At 38.0% G+C, this 12,157-nt stretch overlaps 2 protein-coding genes across 2 annotated transcripts; both read right to left on the bottom strand.

Moving 5' to 3' along the window:
* Nucleotides 1–1,900: 1,900 nt before the first annotated feature.
* On the bottom strand, nucleotides 1,901–4,269 carry LOC114415933 (protein MAIN-LIKE 1-like). Its single transcript, XM_028380793.1, has 6 exons — nucleotides 4,258–4,269; nucleotides 3,946–3,987; nucleotides 3,634–3,855; nucleotides 2,881–3,540; nucleotides 2,613–2,777; nucleotides 1,901–2,077 (listed from the first exon to the last, which is right to left on the bottom strand). Exons 1-6 carry the CDS (start codon nucleotides 4,267–4,269, stop codon nucleotides 1,901–1,903), a joined length of 1,278 nt encoding a protein of 425 aa, XP_028236594.1.
* Nucleotides 4,270–6,786: 2,517 nt separating this feature from the next.
* LOC114416610 (protein LEO1 homolog) lies at nucleotides 6,787–12,095 on the bottom strand. Its single transcript, XM_028381541.1, has 12 exons — nucleotides 11,797–12,095; nucleotides 11,356–11,693; nucleotides 10,813–10,954; nucleotides 10,521–10,706; nucleotides 9,891–10,067; nucleotides 9,279–9,410; nucleotides 9,024–9,203; nucleotides 8,813–8,944; nucleotides 8,567–8,671; nucleotides 8,232–8,480; nucleotides 7,529–7,687; nucleotides 6,787–7,125 (listed from the first exon to the last, which is right to left on the bottom strand). Exons 1-11 carry the CDS (start codon nucleotides 11,920–11,922, stop codon nucleotides 7,553–7,555), a joined length of 1,902 nt encoding a protein of 633 aa, XP_028237342.1. The 5' UTR covers nucleotides 11,923–12,095; the 3' UTR covers nucleotides 6,787–7,125; nucleotides 7,529–7,552.
* Between the last annotated feature and the right edge of the window lie 62 nt (nucleotides 12,096–12,157).

Genomic DNA, 12,157 nt, shown 5'->3' with positions numbered 1-12,157 from the left:
AGAGCTCTTTTGAGGCAGAATATAGGACTTTAGCATCTACGACTTGTGAACTCCAATGGATTACTTATCTTTTGGAAGACCTGCGCATTCATTTTGTTCGTCCTGCTCTTTTATACTGCAATAATTAGTCGGCTTTGCAAATTGCATCTAACCAAGTTTTCCACGAACGAACAAAGCATATTGAAATAGACTGTCATATCGTTCATGACAAGGTGCATGCTGGTTTTCTCAAGCTTTTACCTGTTGCTTCTTCTCTCCAACTTGCAGATATCTATACAAAAGCCATGACTCCTGCTGTTTTTCATGGATTTTGTTCCAAGCTGGGAATGCTCAATATCCATTCCCAGCTTGAGGGGGGCTCTTAACAGTAATTAGTTTTCTATTAATTTTTCTGTTATACTTTCTGTTTTGATGAACTATAATGTTAATATTCTGTTATTCCCTTAGTTGACATTGTATATATACTTCATTTTCAGTAATAATAAGATCATGCCTCTGTTGATCATTCTTATGAGCTTTTTATGCTCTCTTTATCTGGATTGCATATCTTTGTGATCCAATTTTAACCTTTAGAATAATTTGATTGTATTTTTTATTTTAAGGTTATTGGTCAATTATTACTATAATTATAAGACATTGTTCAATTTTTAACTTGAAATGGAACATGTTTCATAATAGATTAACAGTTTAACTTTTTAGTTAAATATATTCAATTGCATATTATTAAAATCATTTTCCTCTTTTTAAAAAATATTATTTTAATAATAAATCCGATTATCTTATCCTACCGAATTCGATTTTAGATTTCATCGTTGTCATTATTGTTCGGTGTACGATAGCAAGAAAATATGATTTGTGGCTAGTCCTTCTTGTGGGTTTGAATGTGTGATCTTACATTAGCAATAGCAATAACGACAATGAATATTCTTCTCAAAACTTCGATTTTGGTCAAGTCCTAGAGTTGGTGTTGTGGCGCTGCTACATAATCTCACAATAGCATTTTTTGTTGAGTGTTGCTAGTTGCACCCAGCATTATTGCTAGTGCACCCAGCATTCTTAAAAAATGACAAAATTGTCTTTACTTGATTTTTCTCCTACGGATCAAGTTGATCCGTAAGAGGAAAAATAATTATAATATACTTTAAAGATACAGCATATTTATTTATAATATAATTAAATATATTTATTTATTTTATTAATTATAATATATTTATAAATATTGATTTATTATAAATAATTAATTTTTTAATATATTTTTTTAGAATAAATTTGTTTAGAAGATGATATTAAAATACTTATTCAGTTCCATTATAATTATTGTTTAAGGTTATTTTATACATATTAATAAAAATCAATAAATACATAAAAGATAATATTATAAAGAATTAATCATATCATTAATATTATAAAGAATATAAAAAAAATAATTAGTATTATATTAAAAATTAAAATACTAACTAGTTTATAATACATTTTTTACATGATCATTAGTATAAGTGGGAAAATAGTAATTATAAGAGAATTTAAAAATATTAGTACGTTATATAAAATAAGGATCTTAGATAACGAATGATGTCTATTTTTTGTTTAATTTTTTTTTACACCCTTTTCAACTTCTTTATTTCAATTATATTTAAAGTCATATTTCAAATTATTTTTTATTAGTTGGTAAACTAAGTTAACTAGACCATTTATAATAATTTACATATACTATAACTAAGTTAACTAGACCATTTTCATAACACGCGTGCATATAGACACAAATGGAATACACAATCAATGAAAATAAATAAAACTAACATTACTAATGAAAATAAAGAATACCAACAATACTCATGAAATGAGTTCATGTACAATATCTGTATATACATAGAATATCAATATAAAATATGTACATAAACTACGCCTGATCCGTGCGCCGCCTGCGTCTAGACCTAACATATACAAGATGGTTCTGTGTCACACTCCTGACCAACCTGAGGCATTCTTCGATCACCTCATGTGTCGATGAGCCAGGCGTGACCACCCCTAGACTCAGATGGCGCTCCAACCTCTCAGCAATGTCATCACAAACTTCCTGTTACATACAAAACAAACTAATTACACAAATTATTATGCAAATATTGAGGTAAATGACGTAAATTATTAGTATTACTTACCACTACATGTCTAGGCTCCACCGCAGATGTCAACGATGCTCCTGGCTCCGGCACACGAGGGATATCCGTCTGCGGGGCCTGAGGGACGACTCAGGGCTGCGGGGCGTGACCATGAGGCAGAGGATCTAGTGTGTGGCCTGGTGTCATGAAAGGATGGGAGATGCGGAAGAACCAGTCCATGTAGTCACTGGAACACGCCCCTGGCACAATGCACACCTCACCTGTTGGAACGATATGATCCTCGTAGTGCATCCACCTGCCGTGTATATCATCATACGAGACCCATGAATCGACAGGAGGAGCAGAAATGGTTTGCGTGTAGCCAAACTCCCGCACGACCCTCTCCGGTTGGTAATAAACAACAACAGGCCCCCAGCGCAAGAGACCGGAATAGCATGATCTGACGTGGAAGTCCAGGACCTCTCAGTGCTCCCCATAAGGGATCCAACAGACATTCGGAATCCGGATTCGGTCTAGGCGCTCCCTGTACGTCAGCGTACGAATGCTCTTCACGGTCTTCTTGGTCGCAATCCACCTACACGCACGCGGAGAATCCTCGTCATACTCCTGATCAGCAGTGGAGTCCGCGACCGACGGAAAGTGCTCGTAAATCCAGCACTACAGATGTAACATCAAAATTATAAACATTAATAATGAAAGTGTAACAAAATTTAAAGTTGAACATTGTTGAGGCTGAACAAATAAAAAACATATTTGTTACCTGCAGCAATGTGATGTAACCGTCGAGTTGTTGGCTGTGGCTCATAGATGCATCGTTCAGCTGGTCGTACATATGCACCAAAGCAGCCACTCCCCAAGCGTACATCTCCGTCATACTGAGGTCACGAAGGGCCTCCAAGTAGACAACATGGACATTGGTTGCACTCTTGTTAGCAAACAGAGTGCAACCCAAAAGGTGAAGAAGATATGCGCGAGCCGCAGCTGTCCAATGACCTGTCTGGCATCGGCGCTCGTATATATCACGTACCCGTTGCAGGCGTACGTACGGTCCGCAACACTGGGCTGTCTCGGCCCTAGCAGACTCTGGAGAGACCATCAATAAGTCCACCAGCATCTGAACTGCATCGTCCACGTGCAAGGGCTCAAAAGCGTGTAAGTCGCCAATAACGGGAAGATGGAGAAGCGAGGAGACGTCGTCCAATGTGATGATGAGTTCTCCCACCGGGAGATGGAAACTAGACGTCTCCCGGTGCCACCGCTCCACAAACGCAAACAAAAGTCCCCGATCGCCGGTGTCTACCGAACACGCGATCAGAGGACTTAGTCCTATACCAGCAACAAGTCCCTCAATGGTAGGGACAGGCCTGCCTAAACTGTGGACCTTCCTCCCATGAGAGGATAGCTTCAATTCAGGAAGCTCCTGAATTGAAGTATAAAGAAACGCAAAATTCGTTAAAATCATCATTTAAAGGAAAACTAATTACAAGTAACTAAAATTAAATAGTATAAATACCTCTCTCGTCCACACACAGCAAGCAACGTGATCCGCATACAGGGTCAACACGGATGGGTCGCTCGGACCACCCGGAAATCCCTCATGCGCGTCCTCAGCAGCCTCTGCGCCTGTGTCCGCAGGAATGTCCTCTATAGCAGCTGGTGCCTCTATCGGGTCATCCTGAACATCTGGCACAGGGATGACTGGCTCATCGACGTGATCCGCAATCACAGCGACTCGCTGCCTCCATGCGGATGCAGTAGGCCGTCGACGCTACGGAGCATCATTGGAATCATCACGATCTCCTCTGCCCACACCTCTGCCAGTAACCTGACCTAAGGCACGACCTAATCCTCTGGTCCTAACCATGATCTGCAAATGAAATACATGGTCATAACTTAGTTAAAGGATACTCTATCCTTTATGAGCTATTTCTTTTCTAATACTGGCAGTGAAGTGCATTCCTATGAGCCCCAAGCAATATTAATTTAAATATTAACTACTAAGTAGTTTACCAAGTGTTTTTATGATTCATTCTAATATCTCATGCAAGTTGTGATTTTTTTTTAAACTTAAACGGTAAATTTATGGAAGTGATTGTTGTATGACCAAAATTAATGTTTACTCCAATATGTTTTTGACCTGCTTTGCCATATTTCTCTAAAATTTGATCAAAATGCTTATTGCTCTAAAATTTGCATTGAAATGGAATAGTTGGTTCATCATTTGTATGGAATAGTTGGTTCATCATTTTGGTCATTGAGTGTTTAGTGTAGCCCAAATTAAGAGACTCTCTCGTAATAAAATAATGTTTACACATTTGTAGAGACTTTTATTCTCTTTTAATCTTTAGATTAAGGGTTTGCTCTCAGTCAATTCAAGGATCTCGAGGTTGTGATTAAATTTAAAGTCTCTTTTATTAATTGAGAATTTGTGTTTTGTTTCTCTACCTTTTATGTTTTCAGTTTTTGAAATTTAATTGATGATTATGATAGGGTTTTGGGAATTGAATTAGTATTAGCATTAGGTGATAGAATGGCTGCTTAATTGATGACCAAAATGCTTATTGCTCTAAAGTTTGATATAAAACCATTTGTATGGAATAGTTGGTTCATCATTTGTGATATTATATTATAGCTGACCATGTGGCTTAGAGTTCTAAATAACTTAAGGTTTTGGGATAGTTGGTTCATGATTCCAAATGCATTTCTTCACATACAAGCTCAGAGGTTCTAAGCAAACTACCATCATGCCAAATTCCTAGTTCTATCATGTCAAATTCCTATTTCCTAGTTTAATCCATTAATTGTTATTCATTGCTATTCATTGTTGAATTTAGGTACAAGAAGCTGCAGATTGCTATTCATTGTTGTTCTCCTCTAATTTGGATTTTCTATTTCTATTCATTGTTGTTCTCCTCTAATTAAATTGTTAGATATGAATTTAGGTACAAGAAGTTGCAGATTGCTTGGGTGTTGACTGTGTGCCTCGATATGTTGAGATGAAGCACATGGAAGTTGGCTTATAGGGATATCAATCATATTGGCCATAACTTAGTTAAAGGAAGTACATGGAAGTTGGCTTATATGAAGCACATGGAAGTTGGCTTATAGGGATATCAATCATATTGGTCATAACTTAGTTAAAGGAAGTACATGGAAGTTGGCTTATATGGAAGCACATGGAAGTTAGCTTATAGGGATATCAATCATATTAGTCATAACTTAGTTAAAGGAATGAATTTGTATGTAATCACATAAAAGACAATTACATATTCGCATTAAATTAGATAAAGTATTTAGCAAATAATTAGCATACATTCATGGCAATTTGTATGAAACAATAGATATTCATGACACTATTTATCAAATATTTAGCATACATTCAGAGGTATCAAATAATATTTGGCAATTTTTCAATTAAAATCAAACTGTGAGTTTTACGGATCAGGTGATCCATAAAGTATGTTGAGTATTTTACGGATCAAGTGATTCGTAAACTACTCAACATACTTTACGGATCACTTGATCCATAAAGCTCCCAACGATTTCCGACAGCGGTTTTTGCCATCGCCGGCAACACTGGACCATAAAAAGCTAAGCTTCACGATGCTTACCTCGACGGTGGACGCGCTAACCTCCTCAACGACCGTTGCTCTTCGCGAAAGCTTTCTTGCAGCACTACCGCAAGCTACCTCGGCAACCTCCTCAACGAAGAAGAAGAAGAGGCACAAAGAAGACGCGCAAGGAATGAAGAAGAAGACGCCCAAAGAATGAGGAAGAAGCAAGAAGAAGAACCAGGAAGAAGAAGCAGGAAGAAGAAGAGGTGATCCGAAAGAAGAAGAAGCAGAAGTGCAAACACGGGGAGAGAGAGGTTTCATTTTTTAAAAAAAAATTAGTGAGGGGCATTATGGCCTTTTCACAGCAATTGCCGGGTGCACCTAGCAGCACTCCTTTTTGTTTAATGATGATATTGTAAATGGTTGTCTCAATTCGAAGCCCAAGTTTAGAATTATAGATCTACATCGTGGGTAAATGGTGTGAGCGTGATCGTGGTCAAGGCAAGCTTTGGCATAAGATGTTCCTCACCAGTCACCACCATATTTCGGCATCTGACCATTTGTCGTGGCCACGAGCTGATCTGAACCAACCACTACCATTGTTTGTCATAACTATAGCGAGTGATGGCATTACAAAGGAAGAACCCAAGAACACCAAAGGCACAACTATGACAAAGGAGCGACACGATGGAGGAGGCACAACGGTGAAATGCCGATGGTGGAGACAACAGAGGGGAATGTCTCTATACAAATCTAAGAGGAAGAAAATATATGTTGTTGAGGGTGCACTCGAGTGAGAGGCTGAGATTAATTTGATGGCTAAAAGTTGTGATTCACCAAAGACCACTTACTTTCACGATGCATGCTACACATCGTCTAACTTATTTGGGGTGTTAATATAGTAACTTAATTGCGCTTTCAGTACAAAACAGTTCCATAACTTTTGAACTCCTACAAAGGAAATTTGGCCGTTTCCCTTGAAAGGAAAAACTATTGGTTTCTTGTTTCCTATTTTTTTTTAGGAGTTATGATTTCCTATTAGAACCTGACATTTGTAGTTTTTTTTTAATTATTATTCTTAGCTAAAGAAAATCTAAAATGTTACTATCATATAAAGTTGCAAAGTAATGACATCATTCATTTGATAAAGTAAAAAAGGGAAGGACCTAGAACAAGTTCCTTAGGTCCGGCACTTGTCAACCATTACCTGCCCCTTGGACGAAAATTTGTGATCGGAAAATACAGAAAAACAAACTTATTTACACTGAATTTCTTTTATCACCATTAACAAGACAGTCAAAAAAACATATATTGTGACCTGAGAATAAACACTACTTTAGTGTCCCAGGCTCTGCTTTATGTATATAAGGATGAAATATTAAAAATGTAGCTATATATGGGGGGAACTAAGAGCCATCTCTGCCTTTGCTGCATCAGATAGCTGCACTTCCCTGGAACATCACAGCAAAAATCATTGTGAAATTCTTATTCTTTTTGAAAGCTTGCAAATCTAAAATAAAATATAACTTACCAACCAATAATAAAATGCAAAAATAATGGGGTGGGGGGGGGGGAGGGGTAAAAGGACAAAACATATGGTTCAAGAAAGCAAAAAAAATCACCGGTATGTTTCATATTTAAGATTAGAGTTTAATTTTCATATACCTTCAGAGTATAAAAGATTCTAAACTTTCTACCAACTAAAAAATCACTTTAGATATGACTATTAAAATAATAATTACAAAAGTCAACAATCTTATCATATCATATATGATATCTACAATGGGATGACTGTAGAAAAATCCATACACTGTATTCTAAATTAATTGAATTCTTAAGACCAAGACTACTCACCATGAAAATCTAGCTTAAGGAAGTTTAGTCCTCATCACTATCGTACACAACCGCCATCCGCCGATGGGTGGTTGTTTTCCTTGGAGGAGAGTCCTCATCAGATTCAAATCCCTTCCTTTTGGCACTGCCTCTAAACTCCTTGTTCTTCTGCTTTGGTTCCTGCAAGAAAACATCCAAATTGTATTGAAACCACAGCATAGCAATCAACCATGGTATCATCCTTATTTTCCACCTATACTTATGACACTCGTAAAAGTACAACAATTAGGCCAGGAATCACTACAAGAAAACCATAAAAATTAAAAAAGGGGAAAATTTTGGATGCTTTGAGAAGGTTTGGATTTCATCCACAGTTGTGGCAAAGAAGAGACATGCATTAAATTGCTGACAAACCATACGTTCATCATAAGAACATCCCCCTACAAGATGTACAAGCACACAGAGGACACATGTACAGTAGTCCTATAAACAAAAATAAAAATAGCTTCACAGTACAAACCAGAACACAGAATGGAAACATTATAAATGGGGAAGATTAAAAAATCTACCAAACTGCATGAACTAATCAAATGTAAAATACCTTATTAACACTTAACAATAAGGAGGCACTGCTAAGAAGCAATCTGAAACTAATCAGAAATAACTCCATGGGCCTACTGCCAAAGTTAAAGCTGACTAATTTTTTTAATAAAATAAGCAGTACCTCCTCTTCCTCCTCATCTGATGCATCATTAACTTGTTCAGCTTCTTCATAGTGTTCTTCCTCTTCTTCCTCATCCTCATACTCTGGCTCAGTATCCTCATCCCTCTTACGTGAAGGAGGCCTCTCATCTTCCTCCTCAGTTTCATACTCAGACTCCTCTCTCTCATCATCTGGGTAACCCATTGGGTTCCGAGAGGATTTAGCAGGTGGGAAGGAAGACTTACGAGGGATATCTTTAGGTCCCTGCGACTAAAATTCCAGAAAATAACCCTCATCAATGGTAAATGCAAAAAAATCAACATGTGTAAAAATTTCTGGAGACTGAGAAATAATACCTTTTTAGCATTCATAATTCGTTTCTCTGCTCGGGCTTCCGCTTCCAAATCATCCTCAAAGCGATGCTGAGAACGACGATTATCATAATAATCCGCTTCATCCTCCTGAAGGAAAGAAACATGGATAAATAATAGAACTGACATAGATTGAAGTACACAGCTATACCCTACAGAAAACTGCAGTAGATAGATAAGCAAAAAAGAAACATAGACATCTAGGGAGGAAAAAAAATCCTAAAATTATACCTCATCCAAAGCATCCTCTAAAAACCCAGGAGAAAGTTGACGCCTCCTCTCCACAGCTGGAGTATACTTCCGATTCACCTTCTCACGCTTTCGGTTAAGAAGCACATTTGCGCGGATATTTTGGCTTTCAGCCTGTTAAAAATACAGAGAGATTAGATAATGGTACCCCAGACACACAATAAGAGCATGTAACTTGAATTATTGATTATACCTTCTCTTTTTCCTCTTTTTCCCTCTCAGGATCAATGTCAGTTATGCAGTTTTTCACCTTAAAAACCTTCTTATGCCTTGAGTCAACAAGGGCAGTCAACAGCCGATGAGAATTTGATGACAAGGAAGATGGCATAAACCTCATTTTCCTTAACAACCTTCCTTGTGATTGGAGGATACCCTGTAAGCATGTAAACATAGACCATTGAGGGGAACAGTAATTCATCAAGAAATCCATGAGAATAAAGAAATTCACCTTTCCATGTCTAAGGAAAAGATGTGCTTGATCATGCTGTGCATCTTGCACTGATATGTCAAGAACTTCATTCCCAATTAACAACTGCAGGCTGCCATCGGACCATCTCACAAAGCGAGCATTGCTTTCACACTACAGTAATAGAAAATATTTTTCTTTAAAAAATGTTATCCTTCAACCTGATTATAAATGACGTTTTTTACTACAAAATAAGTGATGTAGCTCAAATTTAACTATTCCAGCCTTGAAGTTTGAAAAACAGCTAGCAATGATAAGAACGCGTGCACCCATTTTGTCCACATTGTCACTCACATCCAGTAATGCAAAAGATTACAAATAGCACATTCACAATAAAAACTGCCTACACCATCCCAACAGCAACAAAATTACACACATTCACAATAACTTGCTACAATCATTTTATGATATCATTTTATGACATAATTATAAGTGTAATGGTAGTAGAAACTGGAAAGGAATACAAACAATGTAAAAGAAGGCAAGAAGTTACACACAAGAATATCAGAATATCCTTCATCCCAATTCTTTAGAGCTAATGAAAATGGGTGATCATGGTGGAGTGCATAAGTACAACGATATTCAATTACTTACTGATGTTGTGCCATCAGGATTTTTAGTAGTCCTCCAGCGTACAATATTGTTCTCCAAACGTATGCGTTTTCTGGTTCCAGATTCATCGGTTACAAAAGTATCCTCTTCCACATATGTTTTAGGATCAAATGGTTTTGGATCAACACCCATAATATTGGAAACTTTAATCATGTTCATCTGCAATGAGAGAGAGAGATTAAAAATTTAAAATACGAGTAGTTGAATATTGAAATTCAACATATCTTACCAGAATGCACATCAGTACAAAGGGCAATGCATTTGTAGATAAAATCCTCTATATTGATACCATATATTAAAATGTAATAATGTATTCATCATAACCTTGTTATCATAATCTGAGATTGTTCAACTCCCATCTAATTAGCAACATTTCACCAACATGACATTGGGAAGTTATCAAGAAACTGTCCTAAAAAATACACTTAAACATTTTGAAATCTGGACATTCACTCACACACACTACACATGCCAACTTCTAAATCATAACGATGTGAACTATGCAAAAGAGGTAAAATTAATTGTATTTTCCAGCCACCAAGTTAAAGCTAATTGAAAATTAAAATACAGGCTTCTCACTCAAAAATATAAACTTATTAATTAGAGGCAGACCTTTTCTGGAAGAGCTGGAGGTGGTCGTAACGGAACCTCTAACTCTAAAGGGGGGCCAAGTGGCTTCTCCTTAGTTTTTATCTCAATGTTTTCCTCCTCCGATTCATACTGATGATCTTCATCAGCAAGTATATCTTCAGGTCTCAGATTCTTTCCATAACTCCCTTCCTCCTCCATAGGGTATCTCTGAGGCATGAAATCACTTGAATCATTAATTCTTAAAATTTTGGGCAATTCAAAGATAAAGATAAAATGAAAAATGTCACTATTGGCACCAGAACCAGAAACTCACATTCGAATCTTGTTCAATGTCCTGCTGGATTGCATACCCCATTTCCTCCTCTTCATCATCATCAAAATCACCAAACACATCACGAATTTCTGGGGCTGAATGCAAGTCCCGAGTCTCATCTTTTTCATCCCTGGGTGACCCACTGCATTTTGAAAAAAGGACAAAAGTTATCACTCTCAATACACATTCTATATTTTCTTCACTTACACCATCATCCAACAATGTCATCGCACACACAATCAAACCCAAAATTTCTGGCAATAAAAAGTATATCTCACAATAAGCCTCCACAGACAACTCTTAATCTGAAATCGTGTCTTTCATAATTGAACATTCATAATTCGACAATACAATTCGAAGGCAATTTTATTTTAAGGCACTCTCTGTGCAAGACACACGTGCACACAGAGAGCTCCATCTAAAAGAAACTCATTAATATTAACATATGCATGCAAGAGCATAAGAATTAAGAGAACATAAGAAATCAACAAGAAAACAACAAAAACATAAAAATGATGAGTGAATTATGTGATATCAAGATACCTAGGGCTTCTGGCTTCGTCGACCTCTTCTTCCCCGTCATCATGGTGAGCATACTGATTCTCCTCGGATCCGCTCTCGACGAAGTCGTCCCTCCGCTTGCTCGTTACGCCGCGCTGGCTGTACCCGCCGTCCTTGACGTCACTATCTGAGTCTCTCCCCTCGCTCTCCTCTTCCCTCTCCACGACCTCCACCTCCTGCGAGCTCTGCTCCCTCTCGCCCTCGCTCTCGCGGTCGGGCTCCCCATCTCCGTCGCCATCGCTCTCGATTTCAACCTCCCCCTGGCCCTCCACCTCGCCCTCTCCCTCCTGCTCCCCCACACCCTCCCCCTCCCCCTCGTCCTGTATAAATTACAAAAAAAAACACGCAAATTGTTAGGAAATGGTTAGGGATCCAAACCCTGCGTAAGGGAAAAGGTTAGGGTTCGTGGAATCGGGGGTGTACGGAGGGGTAATTTTGTTGCGGGTTCGATTCGTGCTCGGAATCGACGTCGAGCTCTTCCTCCTCCTCCGATTGATCTCCGAAGAGGTTCTGCATCATCTGGTGTCGCTTCTCCTCGCCTCCTCCCATGACGGTTGCTTCGCTCTGGGAGTGTGAATCGAAGAAAAGGGAAAACCCTAGGCACGAGAATTTGTTTATTCACTACTTTGGAACCGTTTCGATTAGGAAGAACCTGCGGTTTGTTCTTTTCTGCTGTGTGTTAAACACACAGTGATGGGTCGCGTTTTTAAAATCAGTGAAATATGATTATGATGATTATTTCACGCCCCTTATTGTAAATTGGCGTGGCTGATTAGAAAACTTT

The sequence above is a fragment of the Glycine soja genome, chromosome 6 (genome assembly GCF_004193775.1).
Source record: "Glycine soja cultivar W05 chromosome 6, ASM419377v2, whole genome shotgun sequence".
Taxonomy (NCBI): Eukaryota; Viridiplantae; Streptophyta; class Magnoliopsida; order Fabales; family Fabaceae; genus Glycine; species Glycine soja.
This window is presented reverse-complemented; position numbering and strand designations above follow the sequence as displayed.

Coding starts and splice junctions, on each gene's coding strand:
- LOC114415933 (XM_028380793.1), bottom strand. Junction 3,856..3,945: donor TAGGTCGTGCCTTAGGTCAG/GTTACTGGCAGA, acceptor GCATGGAGGCAG/CGAGTCGCTGTGATTGCGGA. Junction 3,541..3,633: donor GCTGTGTGTGGACGAGAGAG/GTATTTATACTA, acceptor ACTTCAATTCAG/GAGCTTCCTGAATTGAAGCT.
- LOC114416610 (XM_028381541.1), bottom strand. CDS start 11,922: ATGGGAGGAGGCGAGGAGAAGCGACACCAGATGATGCAGAACCTCTTC. Junction 10,068..10,520: donor CTCCAGCTCTTCCAGAAAAG/GTCTGCCTCTAA, acceptor CTCTCATTGCAG/ATGAACATGATTAAAGTTTC. Junction 9,204..9,278: donor TTTTCCTTAGACATGGAAAG/GTGAATTTCTTT, acceptor ACATGCTTACAG/GGTATCCTCCAATCACAAGG.